This window comes from Doryrhamphus excisus, chromosome 1, assembly GCF_030265055.1.
Source record: "Doryrhamphus excisus isolate RoL2022-K1 chromosome 1, RoL_Dexc_1.0, whole genome shotgun sequence".
Classification (NCBI taxonomy): domain Eukaryota; kingdom Metazoa; phylum Chordata; class Actinopteri; order Syngnathiformes; family Syngnathidae; genus Doryrhamphus; species Doryrhamphus excisus.
The window spans coordinates 23,499,988-23,523,092 of NC_080466.1; the positions used below are offsets into that span (position 1 = coordinate 23,499,988).

The 23,105-nt window shown below is 41.2% G+C and overlaps 2 protein-coding genes across 10 annotated transcripts in view; both read left to right on the forward strand.

The window, feature by feature from the left end:
- Window positions 1-13,367, forward strand: part of myo9aa (myosin IXAa) — a 119,827-nt gene extending 106,460 nt beyond the window's left edge. For 7 of the 8 annotated variants that reach the window (XM_058078935.1, XM_058078940.1, XM_058078936.1 and 4 more), the window contains 16 exons: window positions 481-578; window positions 663-793; window positions 908-1,128; window positions 1,198-1,314; window positions 1,397-1,585; window positions 1,701-1,748; window positions 2,208-2,319; window positions 5,592-5,653; window positions 5,970-6,162; window positions 6,240-6,368; window positions 6,454-6,559; window positions 6,666-6,797; window positions 7,595-7,718; window positions 9,108-9,316; window positions 9,407-9,549; window positions 11,955-13,367. In XM_058078935.1, coding sequence (XP_057934918.1) covers window positions 481-578; window positions 663-793; window positions 908-1,128; window positions 1,198-1,314; window positions 1,397-1,585; window positions 1,701-1,748; window positions 2,208-2,319; window positions 5,592-5,653; window positions 5,970-6,162; window positions 6,240-6,368; window positions 6,454-6,559; window positions 6,666-6,797; window positions 7,595-7,718; window positions 9,108-9,316; window positions 9,407-9,549; window positions 11,955-12,442 — 2,502 coding nt within the window. In that variant the 3' untranslated portion in view covers window positions 12,443-13,367. Of the gene's footprint in view, window positions 1-480; window positions 579-662; window positions 794-907; window positions 1,129-1,197; window positions 1,315-1,396; window positions 1,586-1,700; window positions 1,749-2,207; window positions 2,320-5,591; window positions 5,654-5,969; window positions 6,163-6,239; window positions 6,369-6,453; window positions 6,560-6,665; window positions 6,798-7,594; window positions 7,719-9,107; window positions 9,317-9,406; window positions 9,550-11,954 lie in introns of those variants that run through there. The other variant, XR_009130882.1, reaches the window with a different exon arrangement.
- Window positions 13,368-13,883: 516 nt separating this feature from the next.
- Window positions 13,884-23,088, forward strand: scamp2l (secretory carrier membrane protein 2, like). Of its 2 annotated transcripts, XM_058078944.1 has the most exons (9): window positions 13,889-14,066; window positions 15,186-15,263; window positions 16,775-16,861; window positions 17,320-17,446; window positions 17,527-17,655; window positions 18,243-18,402; window positions 18,585-18,686; window positions 19,306-19,423; window positions 20,769-23,076. In XM_058078944.1, exons 1-9 carry the CDS (start codon window positions 14,010-14,012, stop codon window positions 20,901-20,903), a joined length of 993 nt encoding a protein of 330 aa, XP_057934927.1. In that variant the 5' UTR covers window positions 13,889-14,009; the 3' UTR covers window positions 20,904-23,076. The 2 variants fall into 2 exon arrangements, with proteins under 2 accessions (XP_057934928.1, XP_057934927.1); XM_058078945.1 differs by lacking the exon at window positions 19,306-19,423 and having other exon boundaries at window positions 13,884-14,066; window positions 20,769-23,088.
- The last annotated feature ends 17 nt before the right edge of the window (window positions 23,089-23,105 follow it).

Consider the following 23,105-nt stretch of genomic DNA (forward strand, 5'->3'; position numbering starts at 1 on the left):
TAGAGACCTCTCTTTATTTTACTGAGCTTCTACATCTGTTTTAGTCAACTGACTCAGTGGAAGACACATTTTGAAATGCCCCCCCAAAATGTGCAATGATGTACAAACTGTCTTGCAATTTCTGAAATGTGTTTTCACAAACCTTCTGCTAAACCACTTTTCTAACATAACAATATTTGCATGTCTGGGTTTCCTCTTTTAAGTATGAGCTCTAGATGTCACACCCTTCAGATTTTTGTAACTTGTGATGACTCTTCTTTATCACTAACATCATTCTCTCTGTCAGCAGTTACGCTTTTGTCACTAAATTGTTTAGTGGACTGTATTAGGAGGTACAGTATAATGCATGATGCAACAAGTACAGCATTAAAGCGTACTCTAATGCTGCCATCTACTGACGAGCCGTGGTATAGACCACACAGAAGTCTTTCAGGCAGATGGCCAAATCATTTTAATAGTTCTTGCACATTGTTTTTTCAGCCCACAGGCTCAGAGGAAAAAAAGAATCTGCACAAAGTCATGTTATCAGGAGATTTGGGAAAAGTGGACTCCTTGCGCAAGAACTCGCAGGATGGAAGGTGTGTCTCAATTTTACTGAAAGCGACAAATCCATCGATAAAGTCATTTAAACCAAATGTTAAATGTCAATCACTTCTTAACAGAGTTCGTGGGAAGATGCGATTCTGGGGCAAGACCAAGCATAGTGAGAAGAAAACCTCCAGAGAGAAGCTGATTTGTGTGGCAGATTCCTTGGATGGCGAGGATGGGGAAACAGGGCCATTGCTGAGAGAAGGTCATCCACATCTGGAGTTGTTGGACACTTGGATGATGTCTTATGTTTTACGCTTCCTAAAGAAAATATAAGCATGCCACATATCACTGACAGAGATTCTCCTGGGCTGAACAGGTCAAGAAAACATGTCGCCTCGCTGTAGTCCAGATCTGATGTTGGAGCATGGGTACAGAGACTTCAAGGAGAACAAGGAACTATCTCCCAAGGTGAAGCGAAGGCGCAGTGTGAAGATCAGCAGTGTGGCCGTGGAATCCACCCAGTGGCAAAGTGACGCTCTGCAGATCCTCACCTGCACCAATGACTACAGGAGCATGAATGACTTCCTCATGAAGAAGGTAAGGATTCTCAAAGCGTCTTGTTTGTTTCACATTCAAGTGTCAAATTTAAGTTTTGTCTTTGTGCAGATCAGTGATTTGGACACAGAAGACAGCAAAAAGGACACCATGGTGGACGTTGTATTCAAAAAAGCTTTGAAGGAATTTCGTTTGAACATCTTCAACTCCTATTCCACGGCTCTGGCAGTATGGAGTGTTATGGAATTTCAAACACGATTTATCATCTTGGGCCGACATGATGATTCTCTAAATGTTGTCCTTCTTGCAGATGGATGATGGTAAGAGCATCCGCTACAAAGACCTTTATGCTCTGTTTGAGCAAATCCTGGAGAAGACCATGCGACAGGAGCAGAGGGACTGGAGCGAGTCTCCTGTCAAAGTTTGGGTTAACACGTTCAAGGTCTTCTTGGATGAGTTCATGACTGAGTATAAACCTTTGGATAGCACGCTCAGTAAGGTAATGCCAACACTAACTTATCATAATTACAAGGATTTTGAAATATTTATTGGTTAAATATCACCCTTCTGAGTATATAGGATGGAAGCTTCATTTCTTTGTCTTTTTCATACAGCAATCTAAACCTGAACACAAAAAGCGAAGGAAGAAAGATGCAGACATTGTAAGTCTCTTCTTTCTTATCATCGTTTTATGATGCTTATCCTAAAACATTGAGTAGTGACCTACTACACTTCAATGACAGGGTCCCTGCGTATTTGCAATCCAGCTTTAGCAACTCCACAAATTCACTGTTTTTTAATTGAAAATGTTTTATGTGTGTGAAAAATGCGGCCATTGGTATTGTATTGGTAGAAAATCCATCTGATTTTGCCCTACATTGGTAAATCTGCATCTCATTTACACGCAGTACAACTTAACAACTTATCATTAGCGGGGATCCTATGTATGTATAAGAAACATGGAGTGTCTCACTGGTGTAATTTTCCAAGTTTGTTCAAAGGAACATTAAACTAAGAAGTTTAGCCTAACCTTGGGTGTGGCTAAGTACTTTTTGTCTATATTGTGTATTGTTATGAAGTTTTAAACCCGAGTAAAACATGTACTCCACTGCCATCTGCAGGTGGAGGAACATAACGGCCACATCTTCAAATCCACTCAGTACAGCATCCCCACATACTGTGAATACTGCTCATCACTCATATGGATGATGGACCGTGCCAGTGTTTGCAAATGTAAGTTTATCCACATCCTGAGAAAAGCTCTTTTGTTGCTCCTAGTTCTTGAATTTAAATGTCAATCAAGCATGATTGGATGATGACCGCCAGAGCTACGGTGTACACTGCATTGTAGGCTACTTAACAGAGCTGTGAACTCGAGTCATGATACTTGGACTTGAGTCAGACTGGAGTTACAATTTTGGTTTGACTTGACTTTGACATCAATGACTTGAATTGGACTTCAGTCTGATGACTTGGAAGTACTTGAGATTTTCAATATAATAATAATACATTTTATTTGTATAGCGCTTTTCAAAATACTCAAAGACACTTTACAGAAGAATGGAGTTAAATAGAGCAAGTAAACAGAGTAAAAGATAAGTTAAAATACAACATTGATTGGTTAATACGCAGTTAAAAGATGAGTAAAAGCGGGGAGGGGCGGGGCACAGCAGTCAGGTATAAAAAGTTAGACATTAAAAACAGATTTAAAGAGGTGGGTTTTTGGTTGTTTTTTTAAACTGGCAAGGTCAGGGCAAGCACGGAGTGAATGGGGCAAAGAGTTCCAGAGGGTGGGGGCAGCGATGGAGAAGGCTCTGTCTCCCCAGGTTCGGAGCTTGGTCTTACAGGGGAGTGCCAGGAGGTTGGAGTCTGAGGAGCGAAGGGGACGCGGGGGATTGTGTGGATGGAGCAGGTCTGTGAGATATGGGGGGGTCAGATCGTGGAGGGCTTTGTAGGTGATGAGAAGAACTTTGAAGTGAATGCGTTGGGGAACAGGAAGCCAGTGGAGGTTTTGGAGGACAGGGGTAATGTGTTCACGGGAGCGAGTGGAGGTGAGGAGGTTGTGAATATATTGTAGTTTGTTGAGTATTTTGGACGGTGTACCGTAGAGAATACTGTTGCAGTAGTCCATTCTGGTTGGGATGAATATGTTGTTCAAATGTGTTCATTCTAAGCATTCAACTCATGTGATGGTAATTATGTAATTTCCAGCAAGACAACCTATTTCCCTTTGAATCTGCCTGACTGAATGCGTCTGTTAATGTCCAGTCAGGTTTTCAGAACGAGCAACAAATGTGTACATTACGTTTCTGTGCACTGAATCCTGAATAAGTGATGTGTGATAAGTGAATAAGTAATGAATTAAGTCGGGTCTATATATATATATATATATATATATATATAATATAATATATATATATAATATAATATAAAATATATATATATATATAATATAAAATATAGAATTCAAAATGCCTTCATTATATTTGTCAAATCCATTCATTTTCTACCGCTTATCCTCACAAGGGTCAAACAACCATTCACATTCATACCTATGGACAATTTGGAGTTTTGAATTAACCTAGCATGTTTTTGGAATGTGGGAGGAAAGTGGAGTACCCGAAGAAAACCCACGCATGCACGGGGAGAACATGCAAACTCCACACAGAGATGGCCAAGGGTGGAATTGAACTCGGGTCTCCTAGCTGTGAGAGGTCTGCCTGCGTGCTCACCACTCGTTGGCTGTGCAGCCTTTGTCAAATTCAATAGATAAATAAATAAATGTTGTATTGTTAAAATGGCATTTTGTGTGGAATGGTAAGGTATAGTAAGATTTCATTTATTTTGAACATGCATCCAGGTTATATCGGAATACTTCATGTTTCAATTCACATTTCCACATGTCCGAAAACGAGTAGGAAGAAGCAGAGCTTATTTAAAGGGGACCTATTATGCTAACCTCCTGCCCTTTGTATTGAGTTGTGGATAACCTGCACAGAAAGCTGTCGAGCACCTAGAATCTACACCTATTCTTCCAAAATGGTCTGTTAATTCCCCCCACGGCCCACCTCTGGGCACGCCCACTCCACCGTTATTGGTCCCACTCAGCTTGTACGGCTAACAGCTTGTACCCGTACCCGTGATCTTTCAAATGTATGCAGATCCTTGTTATCGTGGTTCTATCTCTGGTTCTACCATATCTCATACCATATATTGTGTGGAAATATGGGCTAATAACTATAAAAGCAATCTTCACTCGCTAAATGTACTGCAAAAAAGGGCAGTAAGGATAATTCATAATGCCGCCTACAGAGAACATACTAACTCCTTATTTGTAAAATGACAAATACTTCAACTTGCTGATATAGTTCATCTTCAAACAGCTAAAATAATGCATAAGGCTAAAAACAACCAATTAGCTAAAAATGTCATCCAATACTTCTCTACAAGAGAGGAGAAATATGATGTCAGGGAAGAAGTACATTTGAAACACTTCTATGCTAGGACTACGTTATGCTAGCCATAGCATTTCAGTATGTGGAATCAAACTATGGAATGGATTGAGTAAGGAAATCAAACAATGCACAACGATGAGCCAATTCAAGAAACAATACAAGCAGTTGATGTTTGCTAAATCCAAGGATGAAGAGTCTTGAACCAGTCATGATGTGCTATATATATCACTATATTGACACGCACTATGGTACCCATTATGGCATTGGATGCTCATATCACCGAGTACTTCGGTACGGGACAAAAAAAAAAAAATAAAAAACCAAACTATATTATGAAAGCAGGAAGTGAACAAATGTAACAGTTACTGATTGTAAAAGTACCAGATGGAGGGGTAGGATTTAATAAGCTTTGCTTCTTCCTACTCCTTTTGGACATGTGGAACTGGGAACTGATTATGGGATGCACTCAATTGGAATCTGATGCATGTTCAAATGAAATAAAACCATTACCATTACCATCGTGCACTAAAAGCACTCTGGGAGACACTAAACAGTGATTTTGTCTTGTCAGGACTCGAACAATTCAAGCCAATGACTGTCGAGTCTTGACCTGAGACCTGAGATTCAACTCAAGACTTGAGTCCAAAGACTTGCATGTCTTTACTTGAGATTGACAGGACACTTGAGACTTGCTCCCACTTCTATTACTACAGTATATTATCAACATCACGGTGCTTATGTTGGTAGAATAGTGTAATTGCACAAACAATACCCTTATGCTTCGGAAATAAACTCCCACGAACTTGCTCTAACACACACCCTGCCATTCCTAATCAGATTGTCTTCAACTGGACTCATGGGGTCTGTGGCTCAGTGACTCCAGAATTTGCTCCTTACAATTTCTCCTTTCTTCGCTCAGGATATTCTCCTCATGCTCGCCAATAGTGTTTTAGTACTTTTTTGCTTGACTAAAGTGGAAAATGAGCAGACGCTGCCTCTTTGTGGACAACTGGAATGATGTGTTTGGTTTTTCTTGCTGTGTTTACCCAGTATGCCGGTATGCTTGCCACAGAAAGTGCTGCCAAAAGACGACCACCAAATGCAGTAAAAAGGTGAGCCGGTCAACACGGTACACACGCTTGGTGTCTTAAAGTCCCATAAGTTTAATTGTGTTACTGTATGCATGGTACTTTGTGTGAGCTACTACGTTGGTTTTAACACTCTTGAATATAATACTTTTTGGCTTTTCATGATAAAGCATACTACCATTACAGTATGGTTTTTGTACTGCATTGGTATACTCTATCTGCATTTGTACACATTGTACACGCGTTCATGGCATCTCAAACACCCATGGGGGGGCGTGGGGCAGGGAGGACTATAATCATGACATTTCTCCAAGGCCGGTGCTTTTATGTGTTTGAGCAGTTTGACCCAGAGCTGTCACCGAGACAATTTGGTGTTGAAGTGTCCCGTCTTACAAATGATGAGCGAACAGTGCCCCTGGTGGTGGAGAAGCTTATCAACTACATCGAGATGCACGGCCTCTACACTGAGGGAATTTATCGCAAATCAGGCTCCACCAATAAAATTAAAGAACTCAAGCACGGGCTTGACACAGGTAACTTGGGGTTACAGTAGATATGATGGGGGGGGGGGGGTGTTCCAGATTGTTCATTCGTCTCTGTGGTGTTGTAGATGTGGACAGCATGAATCTGGATGACTACAACATCCATGTGATTGCTAGTGTGTTAAAGCAGTGGCTGCGAGACCTGCCGAGTCCTCTGATGACGTTTGAGTTGTATGAGGAGTTTATACGTGCTATGGGTACGTGCCCTCCCGCTGGACAGTCTCGCTACTAGTCGTATTACTGTGAGCATCTGAGAATACACATGTGGTTCTGCCTCCTTAGCTTTGCAGGATAGAAAAGAAATGATCAGAGGGGTGTATTCCGTTGTTGACCAACTCAGCAGAACTCACCTGAATACCCTGGAACGGCTGATATTTCATCTTGTCAGGTAATAACACTTACATGTAATCAAATTCAATAAAATCCTTTCTATTGATTAGGCTTTTAAATGTCATTAATGTTGGAGTATTTTGACACTAAATTCATGCTTTTAGGATTGCTTTGCAAGAAGAGACAAACCGTATGTCAGCGAATGCCTTGGCCATTGTTTTCGCTCCTTGTATCCTGCGCTGCCCAGACACCATTGATCCTCTTCAGAGTGTACAGGACATCAGCAAGACCACAGCGTACGCAGCCTGTTCCTGTACTCAAGTGCCAATACAAGTCACTAATATTATTTAAGAATCATATATTTTCTTTTCATTTTTACAAATGACTATACCCCGCAAATTCCCCCGCACTGACCGAAACAGGTTTTTTCTATCGGTAATAATACAGGTCAAATGTACAGCATACGTACACATACCACTTTTGGACCATGTTTGTGTCTCGAAGCGTTGTTTCTTTTGTGAAGCGTTGCACTTTGTCCAGTGGTCCTCTAATGCCAACATAGTTGCTGGGAGACACGAGTTGAAAATCATTTGACATTTTCATTCATTAGCGGTGAGTAATTATCCATTTTAGATTTGGAAGGCAGAGGGAGAGTGAGCTATGTGTCAAAAATCAAAAAAAATTTTTACAGGTGTCTCAATCGCTTGCTTTGTGCCATATGCTGGTGGTCCCTAATGCCTAATCTGTTGTATTGCAAAAATCCAATCCAATCCAAGGTTGGGGTCAGTTTTTTTATTTTTTTGTTTTTACTGAAATGCATTTATTTTCTTGTTTTGTTAGACCACTTAGCTTATCTCAAGCAAATTAAATACTAAAATCTGAGCTATACTGCTTAAAATAAGATAAATAATGTGCCAACAGGGCAAGAAAATTGTACTTGCCAAAACGCCATTTTAGTTGTATCAAGCAAATGTTGTTAGTAAACAATAAGTAGAATTATTTCAGGTATTTAATCTTGCTTCATCTTAAGTCTATGAAGTATTGAACAGTTATTCCTGTCTGACTAAGGAGTATTGTTTATGTCTCTCCATAGATGCGTGGAACTTATCATCGGAGAACAGATGACCAAGTACAGATTGCGACTGAAGGATATTAATACCCTGGAGTTTGCTGAGAATAAGGCCAAGTGCAGACTAACTTTCATTCGTAGATCAATGGTAAGACTAAAGATCATGTGACTGTTGTTCACTCCGATTCCTGATAAATCTTGGACGGCCATAAAGTCCATTGTTTTTAAGATATGTTGTCCTATCTGAATTTCCACCAACTTTATCCATAAACCTACATTAACAGCTGAAGCATTTCAACCAGACATGGCCACAGTTCTCCCTCCTTCCCCTGCCCACTTCTACCCCGCACTCACACTTGAGCTCAAATCAGGATCTCAAATCAGTATGAATATTGAAATCGCTGAAATGATTCATTTGTAGTAGATGGAAACTAATCTTGCAAACATTTGTGATTAAAAGACTTGAGTTATTTGAAACTCAGCTAAATGAAAATATACGCAACCTGAGAACTCACAGGCCTTGAAAATGCTTGACTATTTTCATTCATTCATTTTCTACCGCTTATCCTCACGAGGGTCGCGGGGGGTGCTGGAGCCTATCCCAGCTGTCTTGGGGCGAGAGGCGGGGTACACCCTGGACTGGTGGCCAGCCAATCACAGGGCACATATAGACAAACAACCATTCACACTCACATTCATACCTATGGACAATTTGGAGTGGCCAATTAACCTAGCATGTTTTTGGAATGTGGGAGGAAACCGGAGTACCCGGAGAAAACCCACGCATGCACGGGGAGAACATGCAAACTCCACACAGAGATGGCCGAGGGTGGGATTGAACTAGGGTCTCCTAGCTGTGAGTTGTGCGCGCTAACCACTCGTCCGCGGTGCAACCTACTACTATTTTCAAACAAAGTCAAAACATGTTACCTTCTATTGTCCTTTTTGTTTGTTTGTTCCCCATGTTCTTATTTTTTTGTATTTTGTATTTTTTGTATTTTTTTGAGTATTTTCCCAAAGTCAATCATGTTGTTTAGTCATCTTGGAACATTTCTGCCCAGTGTTTTTCATGAACGCTGACCTTAAATGAGGCAAGTGAGGCCTGCGGTTCTTTGGATGTTGCTGCAGGGTCTTTTGTGACCTCTTGGATGAGTCCTCACTGTTCTCTTGGGGTAATTTTTGGTTGGCCAGCCACTCTTGGGAAAGTTCACCAATGCCATTTATGGATAATGGCTCTCACTGTGTTTCGCTGGAGTCCCAAAGCCTCAGAAACCTTTAGATTTCAGTTACTTTCTTTCATTTGAAAAAGTACTCATTGCGATCAGTCGTGCTGTTATTGACTAATATTTAAATGTGTTTGATCTGAAACATTTCAGTCTGACAAACATACCAAAAAAATAAGAAATCAAGAAGGGGCCCGACACTTTTTCACACCACTGTATGTAGGACAGCGCTTGATCCTGTGCTACACAACAACTTCTAATGCATCAAATATATTTGGAGTCTGTGTGAAGACAGCCGTTTGTTTGTTTTCCAGGGAAAAGGTTACTTTCGGCAACTTAGCTTCCACTCGCCTTCACCTCCTGTGAGTCCGCGGCTGCCATCTTTGACAGATGCCGTAAAAGAGGAGAACGAGGGAGATGTGCGAGCAGAGACGTTGCCTGAAATCTCTGAGCATCAACACGCAGCCATGCAGCAGGAAGAGAGAGTGTTGACGGAGCAAATTGAAAACCTGCAAAAAGAGAAGTAAATGCTGTCACTGCACTTGATTGGCACGTTGTTTCTAATGATGCAAGCTGAGCTCGCTCGCTTTAATGTGAGTGTTTGCTCTGATAGAGAGGAGTTGACTTTCGAGATGCTGACTCTGGAACCACGAGCATCGGATGACGAGACCCTGGAGTCAGAGGCCTCTATTGGTACAGGTGACAGCTCGGAAAACCTCAATGTGGACGCTGAAGGGACCATTTCGGACTTCTCTGGTATGTCACCGTGTCCCACATGTAAATAATGTACAGTAGATTTAGAGGGGGTTACATTCCAAGAACCTCTGGGACCGGCCAAAAATCCCAAATAATGTGTGAACCCATAAATATCTGGTGAACCCAAAAGACACATTTGACTTTGGTTTTCCAGACTGAGGAACAAATGCAGACATACGTAGACAGCGTGGTACTTACACCATTGTTTCATTTATTTGTAATTAATTTATTAACTTTTTTGTCTGCAGTATACTAGGTTATTGGACTATTTTATTGAGACTAAATGTTTAAAATAAAGGTTACATTGCATATTGAATTGTTTTATTTTGCCGTATGTTCATTTATTACATGACTTGACATTAGTTTGAGTGATTGTAAGAGTAAGGTAATTCTTTGTTAGAGAGTAAGAGATTGTAAGAGGGATTGAGACTGTAAGAGTACAGTACGTATATCAGTATCAGAAATGAAGCGCTGGACAATATTGGTATAATGGATATCGGTAAAGATATGAGATATATTGACCATCTGTATAAAAAAAATGGAAATTTAAGCAGAGAAAAGAAATATCTTGAAGTAAGAAGTATCTTGGTCAAACCTTCATCTGTGGTGCCCGACCAGGCCCGGTCTGAAAAAACCACACAGGATCTCCCCCCGAGGAGACCCACCACTTGCGGGGGCAAACCTAAGGGTCCGGTGCAGTGAGTTCTGGAACCAAACTCCTTGAGAGGGGCTGGACCTCTCTGGAGTTGGCGTAGGGGAGAGGCAGTGAGCTGGTGTGAGCTTACTAATAGTCCCCCACCTCCGTACCTCTGTCTTAGTCATCCCCGGTAAACCAGATGAATTCCTCAAGGCTGTGAAAGCTGAGGGACTGTCTTGGCTGACCCGTCTCTTCAACATTGCGTAGAAGTCTTGAACAGTAACTCGGTATTGGCATACCGAGGTGGTGGTCCCCCTTTTCAAGAATGGTGATTGGAGGGTGTGTTCCATTTCAAGAATGGTGACCGGAGGGTGTGTTCCAACTATAAGGCGGTCCCACTGCTCAGCCTCCCTGGGAAAGTCTAATCCAGAGTGCTTGAAAAAAGGGTATGACCATTGGTCGAACCTCGGCAGGGTGCAATGTGGTTTTTGTCATGGCCACGGAACACTGGAGCAGTTCTACGCAAGTTGCTGGAGGTTCCATGGGCGATTGTCCAACCGGTCTACATGTGCTTTGTGGAAAAGACATTTGACCGTGTCCCTTGCGGTGTCCAATGGGCAGCCAAGGTGCCGGTGGCATCCAGTTGTGGGTCTTAGGATCTCATCTCTGCTATTCGCAGACGATGTGGTATGGATGGCCTCATCAGGCTGTGACCCTCAGTGAGGTGAGGTGTTCTGGGCACACCCAGCTGTAAGGAGGCCCAGGGGCAGACTTAGGACACGCTGGCGGGATTATGTCTCACAGTTGGCCTGGGAGCATCTTTGTGTCTTCCTGATGTACCTGGAAGAGGTAAAGGAAGGCTGGGCTTCCCCGCTGAGACTGCTGCTCCCATGGGCCGGACCCTGGTAAGCGTAAGAAAATGCATGGAAGTATGTGGCAGACCGCATGCCGAACCGCGAATAGACGGGATCTACTGTACTCGTATATCATTCTGCTGGACATGATTCTGTATGTCAGGGGTCGGGAACCTTTTTGGCTGAGAGAGCCATGAAGACCAGATATTTTAAAATGTGTATCTGTGAGAGCCATATACATTTTTTTAAACATTGAATGCAATAAAATGTGTGCATTTTTATGTAAGACCAACAGTTTTAGATATAATGGACTCTAATTGCGTAGACCAGGCACACTACCACACGCCACTTTCCTGAGCAGCGCAGTGTTCAATAATAAATCAAATACTTGCTGCCATTAATGCAACTTCCGCTGCTGCATGGTTTTGAACCGTATTCAGTACACGTATTTCATTCTTTTGGCCATCTTCACCAGAAGGCTTGGTTCTGCAGCTTTAGCTAGGTGACTATTTGACTAAAGGAGGAAAGTTTGCATTTACATGTTGACATCTCAATGACCGAGGTAGACTACCGCATTACCCAGTAATAATCAAGTTTTGGTGTTTGACCTGGAAAATATCATCAGGAAAGATAGATATGGTCGGCCGTATTGCAGTAGAAAATAAATGGACGGATTAAAATGCATAAGAAAGTTGTTGATTATTTTTAACAGTCATTTCTGTGATGTTTACTTTAAAATGTTAGCAAAAATACATTTTTATTGTGGTAAGAAACGCTTGAGAGCCAGATACAGTCATCAAAAGAGCCCTACCTGGCTCCCGAGCCATAGGTTCCCTACCTCTGCTGTATGTGTTTGACAAAATACATCAAAAAGAGGAAAACTAATGTTTCATCCCTTTGCATCGTCCATGCAGAGAGAAGTCCTGTTTCTCCTTGGTCTCGCAGATCTGATGTGAAGAGCCCGAGACAGCGCACGCTGAGACGGCAACCGGACTCCTTAGATTCGGTGGATTCTTGCTCCAGTGTATCCACCTTCTCCTCCTCATCACACTTTCAGCTATCACCCTCCCCAATTTCCAACACCAGTCGCGGCTTCCGGTTCCACTCCACTTCCAGGTCTCGTTGCTCAAGCTCCGGGGCCACACATTCCAAGAATGCACCTCAAGCTTCCTGCTCTGACAGTTTAAACTCCAGTCCTACTGCAGAGCTGGAGGGCATGTTTGATGAAAGACCACAGTTTACTAGCCGTGGTACCTTCAGTCCAGAGAAGGGCAAACAAAAACTTCGGGGGGTCAAGCATTTATCTCAGAGGCTTGCCAGGGAAAGCAGTAGCCATGGCATGGACCCAGCAGATTTGCAGCAGCAGCTTGTTTTGTACAGCAGTAATGAATTTATGGTATGAAGGACACACTCCCTGGAAGTTCTCCAGTCCTCAAACACTCTTACACAGCCTTTCAAACTTGTCAAAAAATAGTCCCCAAGTGCCATGTCAAGTGTTTCCACTGCTGTGTGGGGGCCCAGATCCAGATAAAAGTTTACTCCTCTCTTGCGGACACAGCATCCAGCCAAGCTCTCACAGTGCCTTGGCAGTGCCCAAGTCGGCACCAAGAGGATACGCACTGATACGGAGGGCAGAGTAAAGGGAATGTTCCGATATGCAGCGACTACAGAACCAGGGAATGTTCCGGGGTTTGAACGCTGAAGCATCGTGCGACAAAGACGTCAGGAAAAGCTGTTGTATGGAACTGAAATCTCACAATTGTTAGCTGCTTTTTGAGTTTACACGTCATACCAATCAATGTAAACAGTGGTTGCTCGCTTACATGTATTTAAGAATTTTTCATGTCACAGAAATTCTAATGATCTTATATACGGTATCTAATATACAATATTCCGTACAAAGCCGGAACACCAGTTTTTGCTGGGTAGTTGAAGTCAAATATTTAATAATGATTTTTGTGGGAGAACAGATCCTGGGAATGGAGGCTTTATTCGTTGATATGCCAGCTGCTCGTGAGAAGCGATATACTGAAGTGTGAATTAAAATGTGTGCTAATTGTCCCTACTGCTAGGGAGATACCACCATCAAAGGTAAAGGGACCAAGTTAGCTGGTGTGTATTCCTGCCAAGACCAGCACATTGTGAACCATGTCAGATGTGTATAAAATCATTGCATGAACTATTTAACAGCCATACAGCAACTGTAATGTACAGTCCAGTCCATATGTACAGTATAGTGAAATAAAATGTCATCTCATTGAAATCTATTGTCACACTGTAAAACATTTGATGAATAACAGAACCATATGACGTGTCTCTTTAAAGTTATTTTATTTGACTCTTCTGTTTGGTCTAAATCAAATCATGTCTTGTGAAAGCTTCTTGAGGAAATGTGGCACCTCTATTGCAATCGATCAAGGTGTTTGTAGTCATACACTATAGTGTACTATACGGTGTACTTCATTAGACGTGGATACATTTGATTTCCCATATGTAATGATGATCTCCATTGTGCAATCCATGCTTTGCTCTGTTCGGAAAACAGTCGTTTAGCTTGGATTATTATGTTGTCAGCTAAGGACATTTTTACATGTAGTCCTTCAATGAATTAATTCTCGCACAAAAGCTGAATCCCCCAAAAAATCAAATAAAAAACTAACGAGGGGTAGCAAATGGCCCAGAGGCTGCGCTTTGGACACCCCTGAAATAGAAGGTAAATTGTCCCAACTTCTGTTATAAATGATATTGAGCAAAAATGCCACTTTATATATTGCGAATGATTTCCCATTGCCCAGGAGTTACTCGTCCATTTGAACCCTCAACCATTAAACAATTTGCGTCAACGTGCTATGACGTGTCTACCTGTGGAGTGACGCATGCGCAGAAACCCACAGCGCTATCAGGAGCAGCTGCCGCCAGGGTGAAAGAAGGCGTCTGTCCTGTTTATCAACAGAACAGCATTCACGACGATGTCGGGTTTAGACAGCAACCCTTTTGCTGATCCAGTGGATGTAAATCCGTTCCAGGTGAGACTTGCTTTGTGTATTTCTTTTAGGTGAGAACTGACTTTTGTCGTTGAGGCTGGAGGAGCTATGCTACTGAAACCTGTTTGGTCGGTTGCTGGGTTTGGCCTCAACATTTCCTGACCGACGACACGTAACAATAAATAAATGTAATAAATGTATAATGTAGTCCAATGTAGTCCAGATGTACATTCATAAAGAAAAGGCAGGTGTACGTGGTATGAATGGTGTTTGATGGCTATTTTTACCTGCACAGGTATATTCATAACAGGTGCCTGCTGGTATTTAGGAAACGCCATTTCTAAACTACCCTAAATAATTTTAGGTCAATCATTTACTGCTTGAGGAATATGGTCCCTTTAGGACGCATGTCCATGTATTGACTGGGTCGGTGTATATGTACTGTATGTGTTTTTGTGTTGCTTGTCAATAGTAGCAATTTTGGTGGCGTGCATACTCATCTTTTGTACATATTTACCAAGGAAACGTGTTTGTTTTACCCCAAGAACTTGCAACAAAGGCTACAAAGCCACAAGTTGTTTCATTCTTAATATGGTTAGGAAAATGTCCTGGATCCAACCCATCCTCAAATTAAAATGTTCTTCCAGTGCCATCCACTGTTTTAAAAAGGAGTTTCCCACGGGAGTGTGGCATGGCTTGACGATGGCAATGACGAAAGTTTTCCAGAAAATAGGAGAAATCCCACCGCATAAACATAAGTGTCAAACTATAGTTTAAAATATTTTTTTTTTTAAACCTGTAGTCTAAAATTGGTATGTCCTGGTAAACCCAAATAGCTAATTAGTTTAACAGTCAGGTTCTACTTACCGTGTAAACATTCCTATTATAATGATACCAAAACGTCAATAAAAACACTTAGGTAAAGCCATTACCGCTTCAAGTCTATCACTTGAAGTGTAGCAGAACTCGCATCTCCACCGATAGAAAGCAGCATTACCAATTATGACATAAGCAGAACCAAATAAGGTTGTCTACATGAACATGGGCAATTCTGAACAGGTGGGGCCACATCTCTGTGGTGGTCCAAATGTATTGGTGGCAGGCCACAAATAAATAAATGAATGCATGGGAAACACTGAACATTGTAACTTTTTTTTTCAGGATGCTTCTGTCACTCAGGCCACCCGAGGAGCCATAGATGGCATTAGAGAATACAACCCTTTCGCCACAACTGAACTGGTGAGTGTCGGTTTTTGGAACCTCAAAGTTCAAGCCATTCCATTTCAGGACGTTGGTCATCTTTTGGAAATGTTTTTTTTCCCCCGGAGGAAATGACAAATAATAAGGTCAATTGCATAATTGGTATTCGTCAGGAAAGGCATCCGGAATAGATTTATTTGTTTGTTTGTTTACTTATTTATTTTGTGTCCCGTCCAGCCATTGCGGCAGATAGTATTGCTGATCTAAATGCCCTTACATGCTAATCAGATTTGCTCTGTGTCAGGAAAGGTGTTGGCTACAACTTCCCTTGTACTATGAAATTTTATTTGCCGTTACTTGATGTTTTTGTTATGTGAATTTGGAGCGACCGGACCGGAGCAAGAAGAAACACAGACAAGAAGAAGAAGAGAAACTGGGGTGGGAGTGGGACAGTAGAGAGAGGGAGAGACAAAAACAGCAGCAACAAGAATTCCCATAAGAACAAGAGTGACAAACAGGACTGCATGAGTTAAATGTCAATGATGACTAAGGGTCACAATGGAGATGATATCAGTGAAATGAAACAGTCCAACTTACCAGTAGCAATAGTAACAATGAAGACATGAACCGTGATAGTAAACACAATTACAGCCATTAAAATCTCACTGCTTGACATCATTATTACTGTAATAATAGCACATCAATGGCATAAAACATCAAGGATAAAACGGTAGATTGTGTAGAGAAGCATCCGGAATTTAAAGGGCTCAAGCCAAAATCAGTATACGGGTCAAAAAGATCCGCTGTGGCGACTCTGCAATCAGGAAAAAGTTGAAAGAAAGAAACAAACAAGCTGTCATAAATGCCTAAGGAAGTGCAAAGGCAATGTTTCCATTGTTAATTTTATGACTAATAACAAGAGCATGGTGCTGGGGTGATTCCTGTTGTAGACATGCCTCACTAAAGTTGTTTTTTTAATGAGTGTAAAAATAGGTTAACAAACAGCGGCATTAGAGTAGTATTCTACAGCGGTCTGTATGTGTCAGTAACATTACATTGATGAGATCATTTATGTCTAAGATAGCTTTGGATTTGGTTTGGATTGAACCAGTAAATGAGAGATGACAGTGTAAAGTGAATTTCTGTGAAGTAGGATTCCTTATTTCTAAATGGAATATTTCTTTAGTTGGAGCATAGTAAACCTGTTTACAACCTTCTAAATATCTTTTTTAATACTTTCTTAGAGCCCTCTAGACAGGAAATAAAACACATACACACCTTTACACTTGTGTTATCCAATATAGTCGACATAATCAGAGTAAATAAGCCATTTAAGACATTAATGAGGTTTGTGCTTGTGCGTATTACTGTAAGTGTGTTCCCTTCATAGGGAGTGACGTCGGGGCTTCAGATTTGAGTTTCAACGTGGTGTGGGATCTTTATTTGGGATTATTATTATCATAAGAACTGTACTACAATTTAGAAGTTTTACAATCACTTTTAAATTTGTCATCACACCCATTTGGAAAAACCTGAATTATGTTCACCAGACGGATCGCACAGATACAACCATCCCCATCTCAGCTGTTTCATCTCAACCTGCCGTACTGCAAACCTCTGTCGAGCAGAGTTCACAGGTGAGACACGCGCACGTGATGTTATGGAAATAGTCATTTTTTTACATCTGTGTGTTGTGACTTTGAATGTCCAAGTCTCAAGCTATTGTTTTACAGCTAGCATATAAGTCAGTGAGGCCCAACCACTTGTGCCATGGTATATTATTATGTCATGCTGGAAATGATACATTTTCACTTTTTTTCCACAATTTGGTATTGGTTATTTAGGACAAATATGTGCAGTATAGCATAGTGACAGGCAGAACAATTCAGTGATATTCGGCTGGATGGCAGAAGGTCCATGAATAACCATCTGTAAGCCATGACACGTGCTGTGAGACTTTTCTAATGTGAAATATATGCCATGGCCAACAGGAGGTTGGGAAATGCTGGTCAAATGAATGATAATCTGAAGGCTACCGAAAGGAAATCTTGTTGGTTGTTGTATGTAAGCTAGCTTCCTGTCCGTTGGTGGTCAGGTGTCTGCTACTGCCGCTGCTGGTCAAGCTAACCTGATCAAGCAGCAACAGGAGCTGGAGAGGAAAGCAGCGGAGTTGGAGAGGAAGGAACAGGAGCTTCAGGACAGGGCAACCCACAACACTGGCGGTAACGATGGCATGAATGGCCAAACATGTCATTTAGCCCATCAATAGAAGGTAACACAACCTTGTGATTTCGACCGTTAGTCAAAGAGAACAACTGGCCTCCCTTGCCCAAGTTCTTTCCTGTGAAGCCATGCTTCTACCAGGACTTTGAGCAGGAAATCCCAGAGGAATATCGCAGAATCTGCAAGAGAATGTATTACTTGTGGATGTGTGAGTATTCTGTATGTCTCCTACTCGGAAGCATCCTGATCATGTCTAATGTCATCTCATTCAATGTAAACATGCATAAGTCTACTATTACAAACGTAAATATTCTCAATATGTGTTTTTAGCATTATTAGAGCCTTTCAGACATAAACTAACACCCATATAGTCACATTTACACTCATATTACCCATAATAGTAGTAAATAAGCCATCTAAGACATAAAGAACTTTTCCTGATTCCTCATTTTCCTGATTTTTTTTTTTTGGTCTGTCAGACTTAAATGTTTCAGATCATCAAAGAAATGTACATAGTAGTCAATTACAACCAAACAGAACACGAAAGGCAGTTTTTAAATGGAACTTTTATCATTGAGGGAGAAAACAAATCCAGACTTCTATGGTCGTCTGTGAAAATGGATTTCCCCCTAAACCTAATAACTGGTGGCCACCCTAGGTAGTAACAACTGCAATCAAGGTTTGCGATAACTTGCAACAAGTCTCTAACAGCAAAATTCACAAACTAATATTTGACCCTATTTTCCATCCTTGTGTTAATTCATGAAGTTCATGTCTGTGGTTCTTTGTCACCAGTCCATAGTGCGACACTGTTTCTCAACATTCTGGCCTGCCTGGCCTACTTCACTGCCGACACTCAGTATGGTGTCGACTTTGGTCTGTCCATCCTTTGGTTCATACTCTTCACCCCTGTGTCCTTCGTCTGTTGGTACAGACCCGTCTACAAGGCCTTCAGGTACTCTGTACTAATTGGCTAGCTTTGTGCTCGTGAGCAAAATGGGCTTTGATGTGCTTTAAATTGGTGATAAATTCATTTAAATGTGATGTATGTGTTCTTGTTACAGAGTACTGATGAGTTTGATTAGCACCCCAGATAACGTGGAAGTAACTGATGAGATATTTGTCTTCCTTCTCTAGGTCTGACAGCTCCTTCAGCTTCTTTTTCTTTTTCTTTGTTTTCTTCTTCCAAGCGGCTGTGTACATCATCCAGAGTGTGGGGATCCCCAAGTGGGGCAACAGGTCAGTGAAGCACTGTGTTCAAGGAAAACTTCACTTTTGGGGGGAATCTACCATCCTCAGGTGAGACATGAACACATGTTGTAAAGATAAAAAGGAGGCTTTTTAACAGAATAAGTACGTGCAGTAATGAGCTGTCTCTTTTTATCAGTTTTTATGTCTTTACCACGCACAGAAAACTGAGACATACAGCATATGTTCGTGTCTCATAGTAAGGATTGTGGATGATGGCCAAAATTCCTACAAAAGTGCAGTTTTGCTTGAAGTGCATGAATGGTTGTCATTCTAACATAGTAGACAACTTTTTGTATGTTGTGTGTGTACTGTATGCATGGGATGGTGTGTTTTCTGGTGTGGTATTCTGGCCTCTACAGTATTTCCTCTCTGACAGATTCCTGTTGTCCTAACTTGTGAGGGATGCTATACTTTGTAAGTGTGCCTATCTTTTCTCGTTGGCTTTCTTCTCAATAGCATCACTTTTAACGTTCCATTATTATCCTCTTTCATGATTTGCTGGTGAGTTTTACTCAAATGTTCACTGCTCTTCTTCTTTTATATTCACTCAACACTGTGCTGATTGGCAGAATGGTCAGTCATCAGTGTTTGTATGTGTGTTTGACAGTGGTTGGATTGCATCCATCAGTATGATCAGGATAAACTTGGCTGTGGCCGTGGTCATGATGGTTGTGGCAGGCTTTTTCACTGTAAACGCCATCCTCGCTGTCATCCTGCTGAAAATGGTATGCTAAAACCAATTTCTTATAAAACTTTCAGGCACAGCAAAAAGCGGCATTTGAAAAACAAAAAAGGTAACGGGTGTCCAGGTTCTGACCAAGCATACAGCAGCTTTTCCGTGTTTCCCACAGGACTGCAATTTATTTGGGGTGGTTGGTAGGTGATGTGATTGTTAAATTTGCATAATTGACCATCATGCAAAAGTCCACCAAGGGTTTGCTTGTGTCATCAGGAATGTGTGACATGTCTTGTTTTTAAACCTTATTTAAAGGGGACCTATTAGACTTCCCCTATTTTTCTGACCAATACTAAATGTAGTTATAATAAATTATATAATGTATTCTCGTGTTAAACGATGCCATAGTTCCAGATAATGAGGTTTGCACATTTGGAAGTGAGTCTCGAAAGAAGTTTGGTATGGATCAGAACGCTCGGTTTCAGAGCGTGGTAAGACTGCCCCTTGGTGATGTCACAGAGGAGCGGACATCCTTATAGACTTCCTTATGGACTGTTTTTGTGAACATTAATGCGGAATCTGTCAAACTGTTGCTGGAGCCAGACACGGGAAAAGTGCATTAGTTTTGGACATGCTGCGCGTCCACGCCGCACCTCTGACAAAGTGTGTCCCACAATGAACGCTCTTCCTCAAGCAGGTGAGGCACCAGCGATGCCACTTTACCACTCTGAGTACACCAGATCTTCCTGAGCTCCCAGTAGCTCCTTCTCAATTAGCTCTCCAAAGACTTGATTCATTTGTTATCAGCTCCTATACCCACCATATTAGAAAGTGGGGCTCCTTCGTAGTTAGAAAGCTCTTTGGGCTTGTAACCAATCACAGGAGTGGGAGTAGCTGGAGGCGGGCTGTGGGTGGAATACATTAAAAACAAAAAAAACAATGTTTTGGCAGGAAGCACAAAACCAAGGAATTACAGCCGGAGTAGGTGCAGATTCTGCAAAATCTAAAAAGCCTTCTGTGCAGGTTATTGTGTGTAGCTGCTCTATAGGAGTCCACAACTCAATACAAAGGGTCTGAGAGCATTATAGGTCCCCTTTAACAACAGAACGTGAAGTTGACTTACGGATGCTGGTTTAGTTTTGTACAGCGGTACACGTGTGTGCGTGTATGCTCATTAAAACACACAGGCAGTTAAAACAAAATCATATTTCCTGGGCTCTATGTAAGTGTTGATTTTAGAGATAATGCACTTGTCATTAATCTACTATCTGACATTGACAAATAGACTGCCACAAATGAATGTATGGTAAACACTGCCATTTGTCACTGCCACTTCATTTGCTGTTTTACCTCATTTGATTTAAACCACTCGAACCTTTTTCCTGTCCATGAAGGTCCACTCCAAATACAGACGTACAGGAGCCAGTTTCACCAAGGCCCAACAGGAGTTCTCAAATGGTGTCCTGACCAACAGAACCTTTCAATCTGCCGCCACGTCAGCTGCTCAGGGGGTCTTTGGCAGGAACTAAAACATCAGCTCTTGCCTTGTGTCCATGCTACCTTTAGAGTAGTCTTATATGTGGTGCACAAATTGTAATAATTAGGTTGTAAAAAGAAAAAAAAAAAACATAACTTGACCACAAGCATGTAGCCACATGGTTGTGGTTTGTGTTCAACACACGAGCAAGTGAGGTATCCAGGAAAATGGGGTGTATATAATAATTATAATGTAGAAGTGAACCTCCAGGTCTTGCACATGTTTTTAAATGCACTCTACGGCACCCTCATCAGTATACAGCGCAACATAGTAAACAAGGCTGCTTTCAGAGGTGGTGTGGGGAATTACTAACATAGCTCAATTGGTCAAGGAGGCATTGTGAATTTCATTACATTGCCATACGAGAGGTCCTTTGATAATAGAGGTCAACATTATGAACTACTTGCTGGAGCTGGGTCAAATAGGTTTATTTAAATGATGTCAATAGTAAAATAGGTAACTTTATGTGAGTAATACTGCAGGAGGTGGTTCTGGACATGATTGGGAAGCAGCTCAACATTTAGTGGTCAAGGAACGAGAAAACAGTTCATGGGGCTATTGTCATTTTGTTTCATAGCTCAGCAATTATCTTGAGGTGAAGGATTTGCCTCACTTGTTCTGCTCTTTTGTGTTGTGATGGGTAATGGAGGGGGAAACATGAAGGACTTTGCATACTGGGTCAAATGAAGGGAGACAAATACTGTAGCTGTTGACAAGCTAAAGTGAAGTTGTGGCTTTTGTGGGCAATGCATTTTATGAATGTATTTTCAATTGTGAAGAATTGACGAATTGTTTGGAGCCCTAAACGACATGGGGTACTTTTATTTATTAACTGTTACTGAGAGAATTTAGACCATCAAGCAGCAAAGTAGATTAATGAGCAAAAGAACACATTTATCTGTCTGTTTTCAATCCAGGGGTAATTGTATTACATGACAGAATAGAGGAGAATAAATACAGTCTTTATTTTATTGCTTGTGAAAATACACCTGTGGTCAAAGATTTTTGAACATCTAGCTTTTAAATGTTAATTTGGCCCTAATCCTAATAGTGACAACTGCTTACTAATTGCTGGAATTTCTCAATGTTCTAAAGTATTTAAAGACTTTACCAAATGGGCCACTGATGATAATGACGATGATAATTTGATTCCCATGTTGTGGTTCTCATGTTAACTCAAAACTAAACGCCACCATGGGACTTCTACCCCCACCTCTATATCAATAAACTGCAAATGCAAACTGTAGATGTGTTCCGAATACTGCTTGATCTCTGTGTGTCTGTGTCTTGAGCGAATGTAAACTATCAATTTCTGTGTGGCGATTTTGGCACAAGGTTTGTGTTAGATGAAAATGTTTGATTTTTCGCTGTGTATTCCTCAATTCTAAATGCATATTAAACTTGTGTATTGCTCATCCATTTTAAAAATATACTTTTAGGGTTACTGATAGACAGCCGATTCAATAAATTCTTGATGAAAATTGAAAGCGTGAGTTTGTAAAAGTCTAAATACTAGGTGTAACCCAGTGGAAAATAAGTGGTCCCTGGTGCAGTTCCACGTGACAGCGCTAGGGGTCAGTGTGCTGTTTGAGGGGTTGTTAGGCGGTTAGATGAACGGGGAAGTGAGGGTTGGACGAGAGCCGAGTAGAAGCTAGTAAATATTCTAAATATCATGCATCCTTCAACAAAATAGTTTGTAGCGGAATAGTAAGTCTGTCCTTACAGTGTGTGGGTCTTTTTATGTTTAGGTGGTCTTTTGGGTGCTGGTAGCACAAAACAGCAAGGAGAGCTGTTCTTTGACAAGTTGGCAGTTTGCCACAGAGTCTGCTGTCCAACGTTCATTTCATCAGTTAGTAATGTATGTAGATTTGAATTCTCTTTCAAGAAATTTGACATTTTTATGATTTCTAACCATACATTTGTATATCGTGTTGAGTATATATCTCAATGTGCCAACTCTTGTGTAACAAGGTATTAAGAGGATGCTCTTTAGTATGTGACAGGGTATAGAACCACTGCAGTTATTTTAGAGATTTCTTCCTTGACATTGATACCTTTTCTAAAAATAGTCGTCAACCACCTAATCCTAAATTCCAGAATAAAGAACTCCATAATAATTTTGTGTCCTGTGCTTAATAAAGCTTTGCCAGGCAACATAGGCCTACTTTAGTTTTGGTTTTGTTCTTTAGAAAAC